The sequence below is a fragment of the Diadema setosum genome, chromosome 12, assembly GCF_964275005.1.
Source record: "Diadema setosum chromosome 12, eeDiaSeto1, whole genome shotgun sequence".
NCBI lineage: Eukaryota > Metazoa > Echinodermata > Echinoidea > Diadematoida > Diadematidae > Diadema > Diadema setosum.
Window position 1 is genome coordinate 19,274,490 of NC_092696.1, and position 25,876 is coordinate 19,300,365.

General features: G+C 39.1%; 1 protein-coding gene across 1 annotated transcript in view; it reads right to left on the reverse strand.

Moving 5' to 3' along the window:
* LOC140236102 (uncharacterized) overlaps positions 1 to 25,876 on the reverse strand; it is a 114,614-nt gene that overhangs the window by 45,536 nt on the left and 43,202 nt on the right. Inside the window, exon 6 of the mRNA XM_072316074.1 lies at positions 6,482 to 7,316. Within this exon, the coding sequence (XP_072172175.1) occupies positions 6,482 to 7,316 (835 nt within the window). The remainder of the gene's footprint in view (positions 1 to 6,481; positions 7,317 to 25,876) is intronic.

The window sequence follows — 25,876 nt, forward strand, 5'->3', positions numbered from 1 at the left end:
TGATAGAAGATACATAAGACTACAAAATTTTGTCAAAAATGGAAATCTGTACATTTTGACGGATATTGATGATATGACTGCAAACTTGATTTTCTCGGCTCAGCCATCAGCGACTTAGGATCATTTTGTTGTAGCGGGTCACATATGAAGATAAACTTCACTCAATGTTCAAGTCGATTTGAAGACTAGAGTGGTATCACTAGTAAACAATGCAGATATTAGTTCCTCAATCTTTAAAGGTTAACTTCACTCAGTGTTATAGAAAATTTGATGAATAAAGTGATACTGGTAGTAGACAATGTGGATATCCATTCTCCAAACTTAACCCGTTGAGGACGGACTGACTTTGCTACAACAAGCATTTCCCATATAGACACTTGCCCAAGTATACTCGGGACTCCTCCTCAACTGGTAAAAAAAAAAAGGTAAGTGTGAAGTCAAGTAGATTTGATGAATAAGATGACATTTGTAAACAATGCAGAGATCCATTCCTGAAACTTAAAGATAAACTCCGGTCAATGTTAAAGAAAATTTGATGAATTAAGTGGTAATGTTTTTGGTTTGTTTTGTTTTGTTTTTGACTTAATAAACATGAAAAGTGTCGGCACAAATTTGTCAAGTCTTGCTGTTCCCCACCACCATCCATACCCCCCCCCCCATCCCTCACCGAAGAAGCTGCAGAAACCATTTCCACAATGCACCGCCATCGGCATCCACAGAGGAGAAAGAGAGGGAGAGGGAGAGAGAGAGGGAGAGAAAATCCTCTCTGATCAATGGAGTTATGTGATAGCGAGATACATTGTACGTTGTTTACTGTATTGCATTTTTAAAGGGAAACTCCACTCGGATGCACTCTAAAATTGATTATAATCAGAAAGATCAAACTCCATTGAACCACAGGAATTAGTTTTACCGAGTATCAACAGGAGGAAATGAGAAGTTATTGACTTTAAAGCTTTCACCCAATTTCACAAAGCAGTAATTTTCATGCAATCACACATATGAAAATCAGATAAGGTCATACTGATATCAACCTTGCAATCATCTAATTGATTTGTTATGACACGAACATTTCATACTAATGCTAATAGAAATAATGGTATAGATAATATAAGCAATACTACTACTGTAATATGAATACATTGTTTGAAGAATATTTTCAATAATGATGAGAACAGCTCATTACAAAGCATGTATGTCATCGATACTATTCTTGTTCTACAGCATGTGACTGTATCCATATTCCGTATCTTTTGTTTTTCTTTATCTAGTACATTGTATGAACAATATTTCACTGTCCTGCTTGTTTTTATTTTACACTATCTATTTAAATCAACCGGTTGGCATGGTGGGACACTTCTCTTTAAAGTCACTGCGTGGGCAAGTAATACTATTCTTCGCATTCACTTCATACCGATCATATCGCACGAGGCAGAACTTTACGGACAGGTCACTCTGTGGTCTGGTGCCTGATAGCTTTGCGGAGGGTATAACGATCATGTTTAGAGTACTACAGAGGTTTCAATCCCCATGTTCAGAGTATCAGTGCCATTATCAGCCACTATCTATTAAAACTGACTAGTTGGACCTCTATGAGACCAGATATTATATGACGAATTTGATAGCAAAATGGGGTGAGTGGCATTTTTAAACATTTGAAAATAAGTACATCATCAGGCAGAGAACAAACTAAAAAATGTTTCCAGTGATACCTAACGCACGTGTTACATAATAAGGCCTATTTTTTTTGAAGAGATGACTTCATATATATACAGTGATAATAAGGGAAATGGGAGAATGAGTCTGCTGAAGATCGATGTGGAAAGCTATGGGGAATAGGACAGAAACACAAAATTGAAGCTGGATGTACTGTAGTTATACGACAACTGGATGCAGCCAACTAGAAAGTAGAATCAGGGTGAAAACGAAAAAGACCACACACACACAAAAAAAATGTACAGAATTTACATACACCATGGCAACAGGTGTAGAGGGGATGAATCACAAAGAGAGAGGGAGAAAGAGAGATATATAAAGAGAGAAAGAAAAAGAGAGAGAGATTGCTATCTATGCAAATTAGAAAAGAGTGAAAGATTTTATGCGGATGGTGGGGGGGGGGGGGGGGGGGAGGAAGGAATATACCAGTACCGCACAGCGGAAAATGAGAGAGCAGTGAATTATGTGCAGACAGCCATATTCATTATTCCGGGGGATGCCGCCTTTCATTTTACGAGGAGTTTATCTACCACTCACGGTAAAGTCACTTGCCCACCGGCGTTTCCCGCTCGCGCAGACCCAGAAATCTTTCATCTAAATGCTAGCTCCTAAACTGCATATTAGATGTTGGTGGTAAACACGTCATGAAAAATTTCTCTGTTTGCAGCCGTGCCATACGGTGGGATACGATATGCCTTGGCGGCTTCACTTTAATTGATTATCATTTTGCGGTAATTGTATCGACCAAGTGCCAAACCACGCTTTGACATTCATTTGCCAACTTCTCACATCCATTTTTACCGCAAACGGAGCAATACGCATAAAAGCACAGAATGGCGACGTAGATATGGAAATATATTATAGGAGAGAGAGAGAAAGAGAGAGAGAGATTACAGAACGAAAAGGAAGAGGAGAATGCAGACACATTTCATCACCCGTTTAATGCCTGCATTGATTCAGCTTTCTTTAATCAACATCCATGGAACTGTATGTTACAACATTGAGCACTTCTATATAGTCACATGCCTGTATTGATGATGCACAATAAAAGATCAACCATCCATGCTGAAATGAATGGAGGCTGTCTGGTTTCCATGACAACAGTCAAATTCACAAGCTGCTTTGAAAGAAGCAAGAATAATGCTGGTTTATAGTACTGTTAGCTGATGGAATATTTGTTGTAACAAACACTTGGCCGTACAGCTGTATTTCCTCAGCACCAAAGGGGTTGACATTTTTACACCTGAAGTCATCTCTGTGATGATTACTTTATATTAACCACACATTGGTCGACTCATTTGCCTGTGTACAATATGTAAATTGCATTCTGTTGTCTGTGTGCATTTAATTTGGTGTGTGTCTAAATTTGCAAGGACTTATAATCACAAACTCCTTGGGCTACTCTAAAGCCAGAAACGCTGATGGCACGAAACTTTCCCTATTGAAATTGAGTATCTGAATATAAGAACGACCCAAGTCCATGGAAGACCATTTCGAGTAAAAAAAACTTCATATCTTTTTTATTTGTCCACTAATATTCTATTAAACTATGATGGGAAGGCAACATTATACAAATTAGAACATATATTATTATGACAATTAACATTTTCATAAATTGTGGAGGGGCCATTTTGTGTGATGGACTTGGGTCGTTCTTTGAATCATATGGACTTGGGTCGTTCTTTGAATCATAGAGATGAGAGAAGGATGAGAGAGGCGCTATAATATGAATGTAAGAATGACCCAAGTCCTTCATTCTTACATTCATATAAGATTTAACTCATTCATTTCAGGCACTTCCGGGGGTAATTAGGATTTATCATTTATACACAAGATGAGTCCATGCATTTAATAAACTACAATTTCCCATGTCAAACTGAATTTGGCCAAAAATTGGAATTGGGTCGTTCTTATATTCAGGTCTTCAATTGGATCTAACAGCCTTTGTTTTTGCTTTTTTGCTTTGTTTTGTTTTGTTTTGTTTTGTTCTTTTGGCGGCACAAAACTTTTGCAAATTACCACTGGCATTCAACTTTTCATACTTCAGTAGTCAAATGTGCATTTTACTTCAGAGAATCTTGGCTCCTGGCGAAATTTGTGCAAATTTCATGTACATGCCAATGTATGCTTTTACAGTAAATTATGTTTTATGTATTCTTCTCCTAGTCTTCATCAGCAAGTCACAGAATCTCCATAGAGTCTCATCTGCCTACATGGCCGGGTACCCTCGTGCAAGGTCAATATAGCAATCTCGGACAATCATGGAAATGGATGTATTTGAGAGTGTCTGTCTTCACATTTTAATTTCTATGGGGAGGTTTCTTATCAATCTGTGTTTCCGACTCCCTCCTCCCCCCCCCCACACTCTCTCAAAGAGTTGAACAACTGGTGCAGAGAGGTGAAAAATGCCAAATGAAATTTTCTGCATCGCTTGTGAGAATTTTGACCTGTGTGCACGCACCCACGCATGAGCTCTGCCTCTCTCCTGGTCTTTTCAAGATTGCTCTTTCACATGTGCGGCATATTCTTTCTTCTTCTTCTTCTTTTTTTTTTTCAGAATGCCTCTGACATTAACTCTCCCACTTCCCAAATAACCACCAGTATTAAAATGTTCTGTCCAGTAAATGCTGCAAACGTTGTGTGCTCTTTTATATTATCTTTGTTTAACTTTTGTTGTATTGCATGGAAACATGTATTCAGAATTTACGTAACTGCAATGTACAATTTAGAATTGAATTCATTGTAATCAAAAGTGATATTGCTGAGTTCACAATGCCCTTCTTGCTAAACTGAATAATGGTACATGTATCCAATACATCACGGAAGCTTAATAATTGTTCTTGTGGAAAGAAAAATCACCCAAGTAAACACTGGATTAACTACTGAATATCAAAGACAAGGGGAAAATAAAGGGTATTTCAGAAATATGTCTTTCAGCAAAAAGATCATCATTTACAAGGGAGTTGCAAACGAGAAATTATCTCCTCAGTAATTACAATTGTGATAAGTTTGTATTGTGTGTTCAGACTTTCAGATGTTCAGAAACAGACAAGAAGTTCGCTCATAGACCTTGAACAGCATGTAAATGTTCCAGGAGATATGGAGTACAGATATATTAATCATACGTTCCACGGCATGGCTACAGACACAATTTACTGGCATCATACACAGCCATTTCAAAGTATAAGTACAATGTACATTTAATATACAGAATATGCATGCACGACATGAATGGATCTACAGGGCGCATGGTTTCTTAAAGCTGTTTTAAGAGTGAATATGAGGTCAAACTAAATAAGCTCCACCTTCTAATTTGTGTGCTGGAGGTCAGGCTATCATCAGATAACAGATAATATGTGAACCAGAAAAATCGGGGAAAATTGAACTTTACAATACTGGAGAACCACCAGCTAAACATGATGATTTTCAGCTCATGATTACAGAAACATGGTTTGCTTGTTTGCTTCAGAGAGAAAATGAGAGAAAGAGAGAGAGGGGGAGAGATGGAAGGGGAGTAGCCTTCTACTGGCAACGAATGCGTTTCCGATCACGTTCACACGCAAGTTGTATTTGCCATTGGAGAAAGGTCTCCAAGGCAGCCAAAGCCGGCCGTACCTCACGAGCGGGACCCTACCTGGAAACCTATCGGTCTGTAATTATCTGCACCTGCTTGGCAGAGTCAAATGGCACACGATCAGACAGAACGAATTAATGAGCCCGCGGGACTGTTGATCATCAACGCACTATTAGACAGCACTGAATGCTTTTACTGCGGGTAAGGTGTACACAGCACAAGCAAACAAGCTGAAGCAGCGGATGTCATGTACAAGATATACAGTACACGGGCCAAGGGGCTCCTGATTAGTTTAGTTTGCGGAGTAACAATAACAACAAAGCTAATGAGATAGACAGAGAGAGAGAGATAGATAGATAGACAGAGAGAGAGAAACAGAATGCAATCAACACTCAGATGCATTCCAGAGGTTTCATTAACCCCATGGGGGAACTTTGCTGCACCTGAATTAACATCTTGTCATTATCATTAAATTGGCAGTTTCTGACTTTTATTGCTAATTACAACATAGTACAAGTCACATACACTGGAGAAAGGCTATAGTGTGTACGTACTGGTGCGTTCAACCCATTATATTTTGTTTATGTTGGAGACAACGGCACGAGCGCTTCAGACTCGAAGCATGCTATTCTGAGGGCTTTTTCCTCTGACTTTGGGAAGGCTCTCTTCAACATTACTGCGACTTTGACAGCTGGGAGACATTTGACGCATGTAATTAATTGCATGCACAGTTGTAGTAGTAGTTTGAAAATATACATCTCCAAACAGTAGTAAGGAAGAGAAAGAAACGGTGAGATGAGAGAAGGAGATGGAGGTGTTGAAATAAACAGAGTCGATCAGAGGTAACGTTAAATACAGTAATAATTCAATTATTTTAATGTTAAAAGTCACATGTAGATAGAAAGTATGACAAAATTAACATTTCAGTAAATGAGCTAAAGTGGTTTCCTTTAAAAAAAATCATTGCAAAATGTTGCAGGGGGAACATACATGTATGCTCCATCCCTACACACACACACACACACACACACACACACACACACTCACAGCATTAGCCCCGTCAAGGATGCGCGAATTTTGCTTGAACCCGCATCTCCCATAGACAACTGCTCGAGTTTACCCGGAACTAGTCTTCAAGGGGTTAAGGGTTATTGGAACTTTATTTCTACTTTAAAAGAAGTTGGTTCCTACCTGCAAAGGGGTGTGAGGCATTGGGCTTCAGTATCTCCTCTTCACTGTTGCCTTCCACAAGTTTGTTGTCGAGCGCTCCGGACTCCTCGGACCGCAACCCCCGAGGCAATGCTGGCTCCTTCACACTCTGTCTCCCGATGGACGATCTTATCTCCGGGTTGTCGTTCTCAAACGGGAAGTGTGTTCCTGTGACCGCGGCCGGGTTGTCGTAACCATTTGGCGAAGTACTTGTGTCGTTTGTTGTCTGGTGTTGGCTCGCCTTTGGCGGCAGGACCGGCTTCGGCTGGAACTGCACCGAGCTGTTGATTCCCGGCGGCGTAATGTTCAGGCTCAGCTGGGAGTTCAGTGACCTCTTGGGTTTCCGCGGCGACCCCGACCGCGACTGCACGGGACTGCTGTTCTGTCTGGTCAGTGCCCTGGGGTGGTTTCCATTGGAGGCCGTCAGCACCGTGGCATTGTCCAGCGACCGTCGCTGGTGGTTCTCCTCGTAGTGGCTCTTGTGGACGTTCTCGTAGATGCTGCCGGACTCACGGTCACTCTGCTCGTAGGGACGGCTCAGGTGCGACTCCTCAACCCGCGCCTGCCACTTCTCCAGTCGCGTCTGCAGCTGGTCCGCAGCGGCCTCGAACTCGTGGAACTTGCGCGAGCGGTTGGCCAGGTCGAGCTCCAACTTGCGCAGCTGGCCGCTCGATGGCTGCTTCCCGCCGTTGGCGACGACACTCTCCTCCTGCGGAGGGTCTGGAGGGAAAAAGACGGAGCTGCTGGTACTGGAGTCTAGGACGTCACATGGACATGGCCCCAAATCCAGAGGATTGTCGTAGTCCGAATAATGCAACTGCAATGGGGAGATAATCAACAATGTTAGCACTGCACGACATAAGTCTTCTAACGACTTGCAAAAAGTGTCGTACTTCCTGAATTTGTATATAAATTGTTTACTTTTTGCATACTGCACCAAAGATACTTCTGCATAAAATCAACTTCAAAAGTACAAGATCAGCAAAGCACACGAGGAGCACATTCGTTTGTAGAAGTACTGTATAAGGAATACATCATAAGTTATGCCTTACATCGCTTCCATGCAGAGTCATCAAAAATGGTGTCCATGCCAATACAAAACGATTCCTTATCATTTTATGAGACATGAAATTACACTTCGACCTACAGATCTTTCACATGTATCCCTTTTGCTATTTTCATTATATTCATAACTCCATTTGAAGTGATACTTGCAAACTACTGAAATTGCTTGGCAAGGTAATGATCAACCATAGATTTTCTTTCCTTTTTTGTGTGTATGTTTCACATTATTCCCTATGATCATCAAATGCATGAAATTTCTAATCTGCTCACTTAAATCTAAACACTGCTTGAGGAGAAAGAAAATAAAAACATAAGAAAGTGTGCATTCAAATTTATTCGAGTAATAATTTACTCATTTTTGGAATGGCTGCACCAATAAGGTTCAAAACAAACTTCAACAATCATTCTCAAAGCATAGTCCTCACTGTGTCTCACAAAATATAACATTTGCAAAATATTGGTACGAGTTAAATTCAATTTGCTTCTCCACACTCTAGATATACTGATCTACAATGAATTTTGACTCGAGGTAGACTACTCCATCATTCAATACTTCATTAGGTATGCAAGCTCAAGTCTTCTGATGGCATCCACTCTTTTGACAGGATAGGGAGGATGTCTTCATATTTGCAAAGGGTCACCATCTCAAGTCATCACAAAAATATGAAAGAATCTCAGAAGCTAAACTGTTCCCATCATAATACTGATGAATGTGTATTCCGTATTTGCTGTAACACTGATCTGATCAGTTTGCAGCAAAAGTGCTTATCATAATAAGAAACAATAACTATCATTTATCATTATCATCATTATCATATCGACACTGTCCACCCCAAACATGCATGGCTGATCTACAGAGCCTGGACATGGCAATGGTCAAGACTATATGATACAAATTAAAGGCCAAATTTGATTACAATTGACCCGGGAGAATGTCTTGACAGTTGATGCGACGGTCAGGTAGCTACGGCCCCTGGGGGGACAGTCTCGTCTTTTTCGAAGTTGAATGGTCTCACCGCGACGGTTAATTACGGCAGGGGGAGCGGAGGTGAGGGAACAAAGTGGGGATTCCACATAAAAAGATCTGATGTCGAATCGGTGCGACTATCACATGCCCTCAAATGCCTCTAGGCATCACTGCGCATGCGGTGTTACCCCAGGTAGAAAAGGAATATTAATCTCAATGCTAATCTCATATCTTTCTAATCAACTGAGGTAAGCCCTACACCTACAATGTATGTCATGCAACATTCATGCCAGATATACAATAAATCTAGCAAGAGGATGTATATTATGGTGTGTATGTACGGAAAGGCAGAGTCTTTGTCAAGACTTTGGTGAAATGAGGGATTTATATACTTTTGATTAATGTCATTCATTAAAAAAAAAAATCCTGGTTTTACATTTCTTGGAATTTCACTCATTCCTTTCCTGCATGACCATCCCTATTCAAGAAATAGACCTGATTGTTCTCCAATCAATTTTCCAAAAGAAAAGAAAGAAAGAAAAAAACACCAAAAAGCCACAGCCCCTTCCATACATGCTGCTGTTCGAGTGGCATTGTGCACTGGAAATTTTGACCACATTTTACATCTTGTTTAATACTTGGCAATATCTATCTTATTTTCCTTCTTTTATATATACTATCCCCCTGCTTCCCCCCCCCCCCTTTCTGGTCACCGCTTATATAGATTATGCCAAGTTTCATTACTAATACCTACAGTGTAATTATGCCAAGTTTCATTGCTGGTACCTCTGTATAATACTATGCCAAGTTTCATTTCTGGTAAGTCTGCGCAGTGTAGTTCAAAATTTCAAATACTATGATTAAGTCTTCACTCCATAATGTTTGTTCCCTCGCGCTAATATACTATGCCTACGCGTATCATATACTTTATAGTAGTTATCTCTACTAAATTATTTTCCAATGCCACTGGTAAAGATTGTAGTATTTCTGGGTCGATCCTCTAAAGTAAACCAGTAGAAAGAACATGAATTCTGTACACGTATTTTCCCACCCTCCTCAGTCATCATAGAAAAAATATAACAAATGGCCTAAATACAAATATAACCACTGGCTGATCGTTGATTGGTCAAAGCACAATCATGTGACTAATACAGGGAGGACTGAAATCATACCACGAGCAGTGGCATCACATCAGGTGATATGAAGAGTTTGTTCGCAAAAACCGATAAGTCCATTTTTGAAGATTTTGAAGTACGGACTCTGTCATAAAGTACAAAATAATACCTTTATATTGGTCACTACATATAAAGGTGTATTTTTGAAGTTATGGTCAAAAGAAGCAAAATTTTTCTTATTATTCTCTTTATTTTTCTTGGCCTTTAATTGCAAATATCTCCATTCGGCAAATATGGACTTATCTGTTTTTGCAAACAAACACTTCATATATACTTCATGAATGTGAGTGGCTGCCGATAGGGCTAAGATGAAATGATGTGAACGTATTGTATGTACAGATCACCCCGGTACAGTATTATGTAGATGATGACTGGTGGGGGAGGGAACATATCGAATGTTCCACCTGAAGGGTTTGAAATGCTATTGAGGGAGGTTAAACGTCCCGAGACGAAGTCGAGAGACTTATAGGCTCCCGAAATAGCATTTCAAACCCTGAGGGTGGAACGTTTGGTACATGTTCCCGACAGCAAAAGTCATCATCTGTTATATTATATGGGTTTAGTCAAATACCAAGACATGTTCGCAATGTCAACCACCAGCACAATGCACTCGACTGCTCGCGCAGAGCCACATTCACTGTGCGCGGGTCCTTGTCATTTGTTACATGAAAATGTTTTCCCATGGGTTCTGCCCATGGGCGAACATAACCAATGTGACTGTGACTCCATCACGTGACTGTGTTTAGCCAATCACTAACCGGTATTTGCCCAACCCATTTAATATAACATAATATTGCCTAATCTATCATTGCAGTATATTGCCTTATCCATCAATGATTGTAGTATAGCACTTGACAGTCATTGCGAGTTATGTTTTTCGCTTGAAGCATTGATAATTCCCATGGGGATGTCAAGTGTTATACCCCATCTCTAAAAAGGCACCAGCTGTATGACAGAAAGTAAAGTTTCAGTACTGGTAAGTATGTAGTGTTGCAATAAAGTTTTCATTCCACAACAATGGGTATTTCCTCATACCCACTTGTCTGGTACTTAGATGTTTGTTGTGCTCAATTAAATTTCATTACCAAAATCATGTTCAGTTTTCTTCTGCAACAAAGAAAGTCTCTACATCTAGAGCTGTGTAAAGCACAGAGGGGAATTCCCTAGCTGTACTTCTAGTCGCTCTTCCCTTTAGAGGTAAAAAGGCATTTGTCATGGATGATACCCATATACTATAATGCCACATATTTCTCCAACGCCTTATTTCACAAAGTGGAACATGAAGTTTATTGTGTTATTGTATACCATAATGATGGAATGAGGAATAAGAATATTTATTCATCCCTTTTAAGAAAAAAAATAGTTGTCACAATGTATTTCCTAACTTAGGAAGTTAGATACGTGCAATAGATATAGTTGTGTTACAGGTGGCAATACTTTTGAGAATTGTCAATTTAGCAAATACTATATGCCTTGCAAAATTCACACATACCATGCACCCATCCACCCACACACACACACACACACACACGATAATAATTGAGTTATTCCAAATAATTGGCAGTAGATAAACATAATTACCATGCTTGCATGCTCCTACATTGCACATTCACCTACAGCCAAACAATTCAGCTGTTTATATCAAATGTAGGACACATTACACATTTAAACAGCCTTCTGCACATGACAAAGTAAAAAGTACTTTTAGTACACACAAGACCTTCTGGTTCAAAGGCCAGAAAAATGTAAAACTGCATCTCTTATGCTCAAAATCTTAACATCATGAAAATAAAAATGGCCTTATGTCAATATCAAGATGTCGAAGAAAATCACAGTAGGTCAATATCGAAAGTGTTATGGACTATTTAAACACTAATGAAACTACCAAATGGCGATAGTAGTATACTGGTATTACTATGTTGACATCATGGTGTAGATGCGACAACCAACATGTTCCCCAAAACATGGTCCCATTTCATTTTACTTTTATGACGATCATCTGCTGTTTAAGCATCTAGCTGGCCACATATAAGAGACAGTGCAAGACATCAACAGCCAATGCTGTTACTATGTGAAGGATTGATTGTTTACAATATCTACACCGGCCTGTATTTGCTGCATTCTTCGATGCACAATACACCCACAAACAAGCACAAAATGCACCAATGTAGGTCGAAATAGTCAACATTTTGAATTCAAAATTTACATGCACACTCACCAAAGCCATCCATAGCCCTGAGCCAATATCATCTGTATTATCATTGCGGGGTTTTCACACCAAACACAATACACATGGGGGTGAGGTCCATTTTAATAATCAGGACACACAATAACCCTACAGCTGTGAAGAGAACCATGCACAGCACTGTCATATTCAGGGCACGCTGTAATAATAATCGGTTCCAGCAATTGTTCAATTCGGTCGCCAGGGTATTGCGGAACCCAGTAGGAATAATCCTCATGTGTGATTCTCGCCACATATGATAACATCACTGCATGTGGGCACACTACTACCTCACAAACACGCACACACACAAACATACTCAACACACACTTCACAGTAATATTACGGACAATAACAACTACAAAATCCTCTTACTTCGTCTGTCTGGAATAAATGCTCAAATTTTCCCCCTGCCTGCTGCTGATGGGCACAGTGTAACCTTGGGAGAGAGATGCTGTGGCCGCTGATCCCTCGAAATGCCGCAAGAAAAGGGACCCACTGAACCGCAGAGACCGCGAGTGCCAAAGAGCAGGCTGACAGTAATCTCCTACTTTGGTCGGCAAAGAGAGTAACGACTAAAGCCCCTCGATCCCCTCCCCCCTTTTCTTTCAGAAAGTATCAACTTCATATAATACTGACATCAATATGTTTGTATATTTGTCTCTCTCTATTTTTCTCCTTCATATTCTTTCTCCTTCTCTCTCTTCTTCCTACAATCACTGTCTCTCTCTCTCTCTCTCTCTTTCTTTCATGCTATTCATCTATCATATCGATGACCAAAATCAAACTCACCTTTGTCGTCATAAAAAAGAGAGTCTATTCAGGGGGTTGCCTCCGACAATGAATGATTAATGAATTACGATCGTTGACTCCACAAGCCACGAGTGATACCGAGAGCTCGGAGGAGAACATAACATGCGGCTCAACCCTAGTAAAATAGGATCGTATGTATGCATGCAGCCCAGCCCCCTTTGCAAAGTATAGGCTAGGAGTCTAACCACATTTATACAGAGTTTCAGGAAGGCTGTAGGGAGAGCCTTTTTTCCTCTCATTTAAATACATTTACCGAGAATGTGTACTTTCTCACGACACTACATACGAAACCTATAATCTCAACCCAAACCCAAGCACTTCATGAAGGACACTGCCATGGGGAAAACAGTAACAACAACAACAAAACAGACTGGGGATTTTTGGCAAAACCTCAAACAGGGGTCTGACTGGGAAGAATAGATAAATACTCTATTCCCCTGCATCGTGGGTGAGCAGCAATGGCTGGATCACTGGGCACATGCGGTCATTTCCTGGTGCTAGCGTTAATCCATTAGAGTCATGCAACTCCATTAATAACCCCATCTCGTTTGTTAAGTACCTCCGCATTTAAAATACGGTATGCCCTCCAAGTACACAAACGAAAATAGGTTACATTGTTTCATTTTCAATTTGAAAATCCCACGGGCACATATTTTAATTTTATTTTTTTGTTTTTTATCATCCTTCATTTCAGCTAAAAAGGATGGGTACTAATGAACAACACAGTTGTCATTCCTATAGAGGTTATACATGTGTTATAATGAGCAGTATCTGATGACTATCTAGCCATGTGATGCATTAATTCTCGCTTCAAACTAAAACCTGTAATTAAAGCCGAGTTGAATAATACTAATGATCTTCCATACGTAGGCTGAGGCTTGGTCTGCAGTTCCAATGTTTAATTTTGTATTCCGGCGAATGCACAGATGGAGGAATGCCCATCTTGCTATATGACAAATGATTTCACTTGATCTGATTTGATTCATGTCATTAATTTGAATATCATAAATTATGCAATCAATATTTACACTTCCTTTATCAATATTTATACATAGTTAGAATACTAAAAAAAAAAAGAAGAAAAGTTATAGGTTGACAGAGATACAGAGAAAGAAAGAAGAAATAATTTTCTGTTTAATTTGTATTGATTTGATTTGTTTCATTAGTCATGGTTGTTGGTAAACATGACTAGATATGCAAAGATGTCAGTTCTGAGAATAATGATAAAAAAAAGAGAACTGGACTGGAAGCGAGACTAAGAGGGAGCAAAGGACGTTCAAACAGGGAGAAGAAGGAGCTAAGTGTGTGTACTCTTTATCTCCGGGAGACACCTTGCTTTCCTCCAAGGAGCGGTAACGTTAGAGGAGGACAAATTGGCCCCCGGTAACGGGTTACATCCCTCGTCGCCCGCAAGGACCAGGGACGCGAGAACAATCTCATGACACCGACAATTACCCAGCACAAATTCTGACAGTGCCCGTCAAAAGGGATCATTGCGTTTTTAAAGGCGCATCCGTTCCTACGGGTGTCGGCTGAAGAAAAAATGCACATCATTTTGCAATTGATCACACGCCAGCAAGACAAATGGTGTTCAGCTTTTTCAGTAGAATTTACTATCATTCTTTTTATCTGTATGCACGTAACACAGGAATTGATTATAATCAGCCTTCCTACTTATACGGCTCTTCAGAAAGTTTACAATCCTGAAGTAGGATAATCTCCACTATTACAGCGTACATACATTGAACAATGATGTTGATTCTGGGGTACAACACAGAGAAACCAATATTGAATGGCAACAGTAAAACCTGCGTCCCTCCTCATTTAAAATATCATGGTTAATTTGGCACGATGTGTTAGCTGGACCACCCCCCCCCCCCCCCCCCGCCACCCCTAAAAACAAAACAAAACAACATTTACTTGCACATACCATGCATTGCAGCAGCCATGGCAGATCAATTTATTGTATCTAGTAAGACTCTAGTTACGCTGTACATAACAATCAGGGAGTCATGAAATAAATGAATTGGATTAATTAGGCTTGTTCCAAGCAGCTGCTGCGAAACTAGCCATATGTATTACCACCTTTATAATCAGCTCTTGGTTAATTGCTCTCCATGGGGGGGGGGGGGGGGAAGGAAATTAGGCAAGCCCGATGGGTGTATTGACTGAACAAATAATTGATTAACTTTATCTCACTACCAATATAAACAGATGTCTGCTACAGTTCCCATTCGAGAAGACTTTGCAATTAATGTCATTGGAGAGCGATATTCCAAATTGCATAAATTGTCATTGATTAACCAGATCTCAATATCAATATTAATCAATATTATTTTTTGAGTTTCTGCTAATACTAGTACAGGACGGGTTGAAATGAATGGCAGAATACCTGTTTAAGTGGCTTTGCCATGATGTCTAATGTACCAAATTGTGTCCTCAGCTAAAACAGCATTTCAAAATATGTTTCTCCCAAGTTCATTTTCCAATATCTATTTTTTTTTTTTGTAAATTGATACTAGTAACTTGCAGAAATAGGCCCTTTTCCCACATCTCTATTTCAAATTTTATAAACAGGCTTGCATCTATTCCTATAATTTGCCATACTGTAAGCTTGAGCTGATCTGGGGGGTGTTTCATCAACGCTTGTCAGCGCCGACAACTGTCGGCGCTGACCAATTTCAGCAAAATCCTTGGTTTTGATTGGCTGAGATGCTCTGGTCACTGACTGTTACTATGGTGATTCAATTTGTCAGCGCCGACAAACGTCGATGAAACACCCCCCAGGGGGGCGTTTCATCAACGAGTTCGTCGGAGGTTTTCACCGATGAATTTGCTATCAGCCAATCAGACACAAGGATTTACGCTGACAACTGTTAAAAGCTAATGAAATCCTTGGTCTGATTGGCTGATAGCAAATTTGTCGGTGAAATCTCCGACGAACTCGTTGATGAAACGCCCCCCAGGACTAGCAAGCATACATGGGGTTTGTTGCACACTGTACAGTTAGTCCTTTTCCAAATGGGAGGAATACGGCAGGTCAAAATAAAATATTGCACGATGCCTTTAAAACACACAGGATAAATCGTGCACGCTTCTTCCCCCGTGATGGATGGTGCTGCCCATACATATTATGGCCCGGAATCTCAAACATGACGGGGTAGAATCCGTGGAATGGCAACCTCTGGGTGGATTCTCTTTCTCGGGGTTTTTCGCCGTCAACTTTTCTCGATTTCCCAGGGTTATGAAACAAGATTCTTCCACCGGCAACATAATATATATCTAATATATCTTCTTTTATTGCGGCTCTTCCAAAAGAAATACAGTAACCCAGAGGAGAGGGAATGCAAACACAAATACATACAAATATATACATACTCTTACAATGAGAATATATGCAATATATATTCTCGCAGGTATGACGGAGATAAATATGTGTATATGTGAAAGTGAATTATGAAGACATCTCCTATTTTGCGGGGGTAAAAAATACCATCAAGGTAAAACTGAAGCAAAAAGAGATGGAATTCAATGATTGCATAAAGCATTACTTTAACAACACTATATGATTTGACCACGTGCTTGCATTCCAAGCCCAAGCAAAATAACAACAAAACAAAATCTATGAAAGCAGAGATATGTACAAATATGAGAAAAAAAACCCAATGTGAGCAACCATCAAAAAAACATATCTAATGTATCTCATCTTCAATAAAGGAGGTCTTCATTTCATTTCAAAAGCAAAAACAATCAGGTAATACTTGGTAAAATGCACTACTTTTTATCTCATCCTTACACACAAATGCATCACACACATACACACTCACAATAGTACCAATAGTACATGAACAGTAAAAGACAAATCCCATAAACTATAAAAATAAATCCCTTCAGTAAATCTTTGTATAAACACTTTGAAATGATGAAGAGGCCTCAAACAAATCTGGCTTCCATTCCACACAGCCTCATGGGGGGGGGGGGGGGGAGGGGTATTGTACCACTGTCCAAACATTGCCAAAAATGTCTAAATAGGCAAGCGAGTGCACCCCATTCAAAATTAGCGCAGATCACTATTGCACTTGCACTGGGCAAATCCGGCATGGGTAAACACGCTGCCAATCTCCCCCTCTGCCTAGTCTTGGCAGTTGCAGGCACAAACTGTGCTATCTGTATGAACTTCAACTGCCATGCACGGTATCATCTTCACCGGTCCACAGGCAGCTGCAATAACATCAAACTACACGTTGGTGAATTCTGGTAGCACTGCAAGGTTTAGAAACCACTCTGAACTGAAACACTGTTCACTGTTTCACAAGTACACAAAATGTTCTAGGCCCTCTCTCAGCAGGCATGTAAAGATAAATCATTGAAATTGTATTCAAACTGATTAAGCATGATAATGCTAGAATTAATACGATATCAACAAAATGACACCACTTTTTTAAAATCCACATTCAACTGTTCTCTTTATCATGAAAAAAAAAAAAACATTTTGTAGTGGAAATGTATATGTCTCCATGTATGAGTGTATACCTATGATAGCTACTGTAACAATGATTTACAGATAGTCGCAGCATAACGATAATTTCAGATGCTGAATATGGTAAATATCAAATGTGCTCAAATGCAGACCAGCCTGTGCGCACAGTCACTCATCATCCATTAAAGGGTCTGAATGGTAAGCCTAGGCCATTGCTTGACATGAGTAAATACTGAGCAGAAAGCTCAGTCCGTCATTCATGAAGGTTTAAAGTCAGGAAAGCCAAATCGTCTCATGTTTACCCCTACTACCATATAAACACTAATACTATTTGTGTAATTTAAGCACACCACTAGTCTGCCAAAACACACCTCAATTTTAGTACTCACGAAATTACACACTTTCCATTTTTATGTATTCTGAAGGCATGGATTCTTGCTGATACAGTGTGAGCCTCATTATGGTGTTTTTATTATTTCAGTAGAGGAAGACTACAAAATTATGTGTGTTTCAGTTTCAGTTCCATGATATCTGCTCCTACGACAATTGCTCCCATGAAAGATCTGCAATCTTCATCAAACCAAAATACTACAGACATAAACCTACCCTTAAACCTCACATCAATAGTAAACCTGAATCCCTATCACAACCCTAACCCAACAAACCCTATGGTGAGTCCTTGGAGAAAATAAGACCGGAACAATTGTCACAGGAGCAAATGTTGTGCCACTTAAGGTTTTATGAAATGCGATGAGCTATCCCTTTCACTACTGCAAGGGTGGCAGTCAAAGCTATTTATGAATATAATGCACTTTTACCTACTCATCAACACCTCACCCTCTCTAAGGGGCCTGGGCCCTCAAAGGGACTGTGCTGGACCAGTTCCAATATATGAATTCTGCTCTGTTTCTTTACTGCTTCTATTTAATTTTCAATACATTTTAATAATTATATATATTCACTGGAAAAGGAAGTAATTTTAGACTAATTCAATCTATTGTTTTGTTTTAAAGAAATATACAACAAATAGTTTGCCCCAGACAATACTGACATAAATCAGGGAGGTCCACCTCCCTGCATAAATCAAGCATAATAAATCTAAAAGGTATCAAAAAAGAATATTAGATATACCATAAAATGGTGTCTCCACGAGGGAGCTCATAACGTCTCCGTGAGGGAGCTCATATTGGAAGTCTCCGCAAGGGAGATAATTCTATCTACTTTGACTCAATCCACCATAGGAGACAGAAAACTGAGTACCCAATGATGATTTTGTGTAACAGTTCTGGTCTATGAAAAGTTTCCAAACTGTATCAGATAACAACGATTGAAAAGGATGAGTATGACAGTCTGAAATCAAGTCTATGCAAAAAAAAAAGAAGAAGAAGAAAAAAAAAAAACAGTTCCTCCATATTTCATAATGCCTTTAAGTACAGTACTACAATGTGCCTTTTTACACTGCAACAGTACACCAAGATTTCCCAATGGATGACACATTCTTATAGATACTGTGCGATCAAGCATACATCAAGTCCTTTTTCCCTCCTGGCGTAATCATGTTCACTCAACCGTGACGGTGACAAGGTAGAGTGGTTATTATGTCAGTTCCACTGAGGGCGCCTGGTTATTAAAGAGTTATGAAAGAGGTGGGAGGGGGGAAAATTCTTTGACTGCTCAGCAATGCTATACATCTAGAGCTCTTCACAGGTTCATCTGCTGATTATGCAGCGGCTGTCAAGTTGCACAAAAGGGGCACAGATTCCAGAAGAAAGGGGGAAAATTCTCGTCTGGATTCGGTTGAGTGGTCGCGGCCAGTGGTCAGCTTTTCTCCTATGTGCTGGACTTGTGGCGAGTTCATAATAAAGATGGTAATTTAGTGGACCAGTGAAAAAATATGTGTACCATTTCTTTATGAACGATTTCTGGAGCAGAAAAGTTAACCCAGCATGACGCTTCAAGTATCATCGTGGGTGATCTCTTTGCCTCCATCTTTCTTATCATGTATGAACCATCATCACCAATGTTCAAGAAAGCTTTAATACCAGCATTGATTATAAATATAATTCTTGAACTATCGACACGCTGAGCATTAAAATGGTACTTCAAATACTCAAATTTATATCCTTATTAAAACCTATTGTCTGGATAATTCATTAAAAAAAAAAAGCTGGCCACAGGTTTAAAAACAAATGGTATTGGTTTTGAAAAGAGTAGCCTTGAATTTTACTCAAGAGTCTTGAAATCATACAAGACATGATATTTTTAGACAATGGCTCAATCTAAAATACACAGCAATGTGATTGCTTCAGAAGAATAAAATGCGCATGCTTTACTTACCAAAAACATTCCTATGCCTTGAAAATTGGACAGGATCTAGTTAAGACATCAAAACACTCCTTTCGTTTTGTATTATTTTGTATTTTTCAGGATAGCAATTACATCAGGATAACAACCAGACAGGTTGCACATACCTTAAATGGGAAGTGGCTGCATTATATAGACACCCAAGTGTACTGTAAAGTCATACATGTATGTGTACAACACGAATCACATGTTAAAGAAAACCCTCCCCTGTTTGCCAAGTTCAGCACCAATGTTTGTTGACACATGGTAACAGGAACAGGTACAGCCTGTAGCAGGCAACCAAGGGGAAGTGTGTGAGTGTCTGCGACGCCATGGCAACACTGGCATACAAATCTCTTCATTGGCAAGATGATGACTGCTATGCACGTATATTAAAGGGAGTGGGGATAAACAGTATGGCTGTGTACTTGCACATATCTCCCAGGCCAATTGTAAAATTGTTAAAGTCATTGTTTTGTTGAGATGATTTGGGACATGTTTTGAGAACAAGGACAAGGCTGAATTTCACAATCATGGTGCACGCTGCTTGTTCACTACAATCAGCATAACTACTATAGTGGTAAGTAGTAGTATATAGAAGTACTAGTAGAAGTAGTAGTAGTAATAGTAGTAGTAGTAGTAGTAGTAGTAGTAGTAGTAGTAGTAGTAGTAGTAGTAGTAGTAGTAGTAGTAGTAGAAGTAGCAGTAGTAATAGTAGTAGTTAAAGGGATGGTATAGTATTGGTGGAGATAAGAATTGGGCTTTTAACTTTTTGCGAGATACCAAGAAAACACTTATTCTGAAATAGTACAGAGCATACCATTTTAAGAGGAATTCAAAGCTTATTTGATGAAAATCAGGTTTGGAATGACTGAAACATCCAAAAACAAAGAAACAATGCGATCATAATAAAAAGTGGGTCCCACACTTCATTGGAATCGCTCTGTTTTGGATATCTCGGCCATTTCAAAGCCCATTTTCATCAAATAAACGTTGAATTCCTCATGAAATTACATGCTCTTCCATATTTCATAAGAGGTTTCTCATTATCTCACCAAAAAATGTTAGAAACCTGAAATTAGGTCTCGACCAAAACTATACAATCCCTTTAGTGTCATTATATCATTAACTTTAAAGTAGAATGTCACCATCATAGTCATTATTAGTGTTGATATTATTTCTATTAAAAAAACCCACCATAACAAAAAAAAAAAAAGAAAACCTGTATGCATATAATGTAACACTATCCCTTTAATACTTACAACAACAATTCAAGTTATGGGATCCATACAGGTAATCCTGGAGCACACACACATACACACACACACACACACTCACATGCACACACACACACAAATGCAGTACCCATTTTTTTTATAGCCTGTCTGGAAAACAGAAACCCAACACGTAAGAATTATCATGACTAGCGAGTCTTTCCTCCCACACCTATGGGGACATTTCTTTTGAGTACATATTTTACTTATCATATACTGCAAAATAAAAGGGGAAAGAAAATGAAAAGAAGACAATTTTGACAAGATGAAGTACTGAAGAGCCACAAACTCTACAGTGACATCTTGGGTAGTAATATGCAAAGTAAACAAGTGTAAAAACAATTAGTTAAAATAAGTCATGAAGGCCATGATTACAGGCATAATTTACCATTTGCAGATGAAACAAAAACCCAGCTTTAGTGCTTCAAAATAGTTCTAAAATGAGAGTGAGGGATAGAAACAACCAATGTAAAAATTTGAACCAGTATAATCGATGTTAAGTATTGTTGAATATACAAAATGTGAACAATAGTTATAATAAAAATGTTTTTAGACTACACCATCTGCAGATATGGTTTAATGAGAAAAATAGTGATATCTCCTCATATTTTAGGCTTTATTGCAAAAATTTTATATGGTATGATGTTTTGTGATACAACTGACCTACACATATGCATCAAAAGTGATATTTTGAACATTTTCAAAATCACTGTTCCCAAAGGTAAACAGGACCTTTGATTATGTTATCACGATGACATAGATTGATTTGCTATTTTACCAAAAAAAAAAAAAAAGTTACAACCTTGACCTCAAACAGCAACTTTTTCCCTCTCAAAGCTACCATCATTGCTAAAAGGAGATTGATTGGCACTGAACAATAATTGTATAAAACTGTTCCTTCTCTAGGTGAGCTTGGAATAGATACTGTGTGTAAGTAAAGCAACTATAACGCTGCTGCACTTCCTCAAAGAGAGAGCCACTGCTGAGAGTTGGGGGGGGGGTGATAAGGGAGAAGAGGTTGACGAGAATGCAGCGAGTGTCTGCCATACAGAAAGGGCCATAATCATGTGCAAATATCTAATAAGCGTGCCCCATCACGGCCGGCTTACAGTGATAAATGAGCGCTCGTTTTGACGGCCTAATTCGCCGGGCCGAGCACACCGGACCGCTTTTACCCACCATCAACGAAGGCAAAACCAAGGGGGAGATGAAGAGTGGAGGGAGAATATATGTAGGAGTACATTCAACTCACGGCGAACTTTTTTTTTTATGGGTGGGGGGGGGGGGGGTAGGGGAAGAGAATGAGGCCAGAAACAACATACAAATAGGTTTCCAATCAGATATGAGGATAAGGGGAGAGAAAGGGTAACTTGCTGGTCCGACCATAAATTTTTGTCAGCGATTGGGTCGTAAAAAGTGACGCTGGGGATGCAACGATTCAAAATTGAATAGATTGAAAAGTGAGACAGAAAAGATTGCTGCATCACTGAAATGCCAATATGGTAATAGTTTTGTATTAACATGAATGATTTGCCTCAGCATGATGGAAAATTATAAGACAAAAAACAAAACTCAGTTAATTGTGTTCACTGTCCCTCAGACCAATTCAGATTGATTACCTGTGGATTGACAAACAATGAAAGAGTGCAGGTGGTACAATAATTCTTAATCACAGTTAAACAACTGACTGAATGAGGAATAGATCTGCTGATTATAACAAAGAGGGAGAAAAAGTGAGAGTGTGGCAAATAAACAGACATGGAGACAGAAGGACAGACACAAACATACACAAAGGAGGAAAGAAAAGTCAAATCATTGTAAGTGATGGATAGATATCATTGAAAGAAAATGGAAAGGAATGTTGACACAAAAAGACTAAGATATCAGATGGAAGCAGGTACCAAATGTACTTTTGCAGTCAGAGGGTAAAAGAAAAAAAAAAAACAGACCTACTTTGAAAACAAGCTTATGCATAGTGTATCATAGTGAGAGAAACAGAGAGAGATTGAGAAAGAGAATCATATAGAGTGAAGTACATTGTCCATGGATCTAACAAGGGGAGGGAGATAGAAAGAGATAGAGATAGAGATGGGAAAGAAAGATATAGGAAATACACACTGCAAAAGACAAAAGTGATAACATGCAATAGGGGAGAGATAAAATAGTATTACTTTCACTAAAAGCGTGAAGATGAATTTCATTGGTTGTTGTAGTTTGTCATCTCAAATAGACATTAAGTCCTCCCTCATGACATATCTATAAATACACAAACACAAATACACACACTGGTAGATAAATATGGAACAGGTAGGTGAGTTAACAAAAGGTTCATGTAGACAGATTGATGTAGTATCTCTAGAATGAAGAATATATGGCCTACACACAAAAGACTGATAAAGTAAAGGGATGGGGGAAGTGAAAGTACTTTTCAACCAAGGTAAGAGATATCAAGAGGTGATTGGAAGACAAGGAGAAAGTTGTCTGCAAATAAAGCAATTGCTGTCAGCCATGACGAATATAGAGCATGAGAGAGCAACAGGAATGAGGGAAGTGAAATATAAGGATCGATAGAGAAATATATGACAGAGATAGGGGATCATACATGAGAGAGATAAAAAGAAATATATGTGAGAGAGAAAGAAACATATGAGAGATAGGGAAATATATAAGAGAGATAGAGACATATATGACAGTACTGTAGAAATATATGAGAGAGATAAAGAAACATATGAAAGAGAATGAACAATAAATATGATAGATTTAGAGATATGATTGACAGTGATAGAAGAAACATATGAAAGAGAATGAACAATATATATGATAGAGTTAGAGAAATGATTGACAGTGATAGAGAAATATATGACAGATATAGAGAAATATATGACAGAGATAGAGAAATATATGACAGAGATAGAAAAACATGAGAGCGACAGAGAAATATATGAGAGAGATACATAAGAGAAAGCAAATGACTGATGGCTGAAGAATAAAGAGTTTGAAGAAATATATATTAGGGATTGCTGCAGTTTGTCATACAAACAAACAAACAATGACACAAGACAGACACCAAAGAATGAATATGGAAAAGATTAATAGATGTAGCAACTGTACTTTTGAAATCATGGTGGAATATATCAAACCAGGTGAGTAAAGAATGTAAAAATTGTCTGTGGATGAATATATAGCTATGATGACAAAATATAAAACAAAAGAGAATATGAGAAAGTGAGAGAAAGAGAGGGAGAGAAAGAAGAGGAAATGGAGAGTGACTGATTGGTAGAGAAAAATAGTTTGAAGGTATATATCACTGCCTACTGTAGTTAGCCATAAACAAGTCTTTTCCCTGCCGAGACCTACATGTTTTCATCTACCTTAGATGACATCCCTCTTCTGGGGGATGTACTTTCATCTCTCCGAATGCTGCGCTGTATCTAATTTCCGGAGTGCTGTATGTGCCCCAACCTGCTCTGATTTATGCATGCTTTCCGCAATCAAATGCGCATGGAAAGGCCCCCCTGGGGGTACACGGAACATTCGCAAAGTGGGCGGAATTTCAATGCGAAGACAAACACTCACATACTGTAAGCTAGAAACGCATGCACACAAATCAAATGGGTACCCATTGTATTACTATGCTCCTCATAACTAATAACAAACAACTTATGATTACCATGGGATTTAAAAGCCTCCATGCATAAACAGGTAAATAACATATTTACTAACATTTTCCCTCATCTTTATTTTCTGCCCATAGGTATGTGCCTGAAATTTGTGCATTAACTCACATCAGCACAGAAGGGGTTGAAGATAAAGCTCATGCGACAACTGTATCAAAATAAGTCCTGCACAAAACAAAAGATCACACTTATACATGTTTGTGTGTGTGTGTGTACAAGTATGTTTCTGTTCCTTTTCTTGCCTTTCATTCAGATAGCGTCATCAGCTCTGCAGATTTGAGACATTTTGTCTCCTTTTATTTGGTTTAGTTTGACTGAATCTTCTCCCTTACATGCCTGTGTCTCTTATCTCTACACACCAAATACAGACGCAGTCTGTAACCAAGACTACAATTTTTGTATGTGTAGCTGATGAGTGTGGTGTGAGTGTACAAGACAAATAGACAAAAACATATTTGACCATAAGACTTGAAGTACTGGCATTGTGCACTGCTCTATTGTAGTCTCATTTCATGATGCAAAATGATGTCATATACGGGTATACTCAACAGGGGAGTGGCTTGCACTATGCATATCTCATGTACACTATACCGTAGTACAAGTGTACATGTAGGAGTGTGACACACTTTACATGCCCATTTGCACGATTCTAATTTCTATGCTGATAGCTTTTTCATGCAGACACTTTATCTGTTTGTTTGTTTTTGTATGTTTGTTTGTCCTGTCTGGCCCAGTTCAGTACACCTCCACCAACTGCAATTTCACACCTGGGAGTATTCCTGAGCACTCATATTTCAATATCTCTCCGTGATGTTTTCAATTCTACGCAAGCTCAGTGTGTCACTACTACATACACTGTACAATAGTAAGTAATGTTCTTTCGTAGTCAGTGGTTTAATACCCAGAACACCTTGAGACTTCAGGCAACATACTTCATAATGTGATGCAATAACCAACTGCAAAACTAAGCTCTTCATGTTCCAAGGCTTGAACATTGTACTTGAACATTGTACTTGAACACAGCTTTCTTTCCAGTCTTTTAACCCGTTGAGGACAGTTTGATTTTGCTACAACACACATTTCCCATAGGCAACTGCCCGAGTATACTCGGGAGTCGTCCTCAACGGGTTAAGGATGACATTGAAAACAATAGCACAGATCCCTTTTGTAAAATGGGCACAGGGGAGAGAGAGAGAGCAAGAGAAAAAAAAATGGGGGGGGGGACAATGAAGAATGTCTGAACATTTCCCCCTTTCCTCCTCTGGGAGCATTCTGTTGAGAGTGTTCTACGTAAAATGAGTCATCAATTATACTTAGCAAGAGACAATGCAGCCGAAAAGGTGGTATATCACGTCCCCG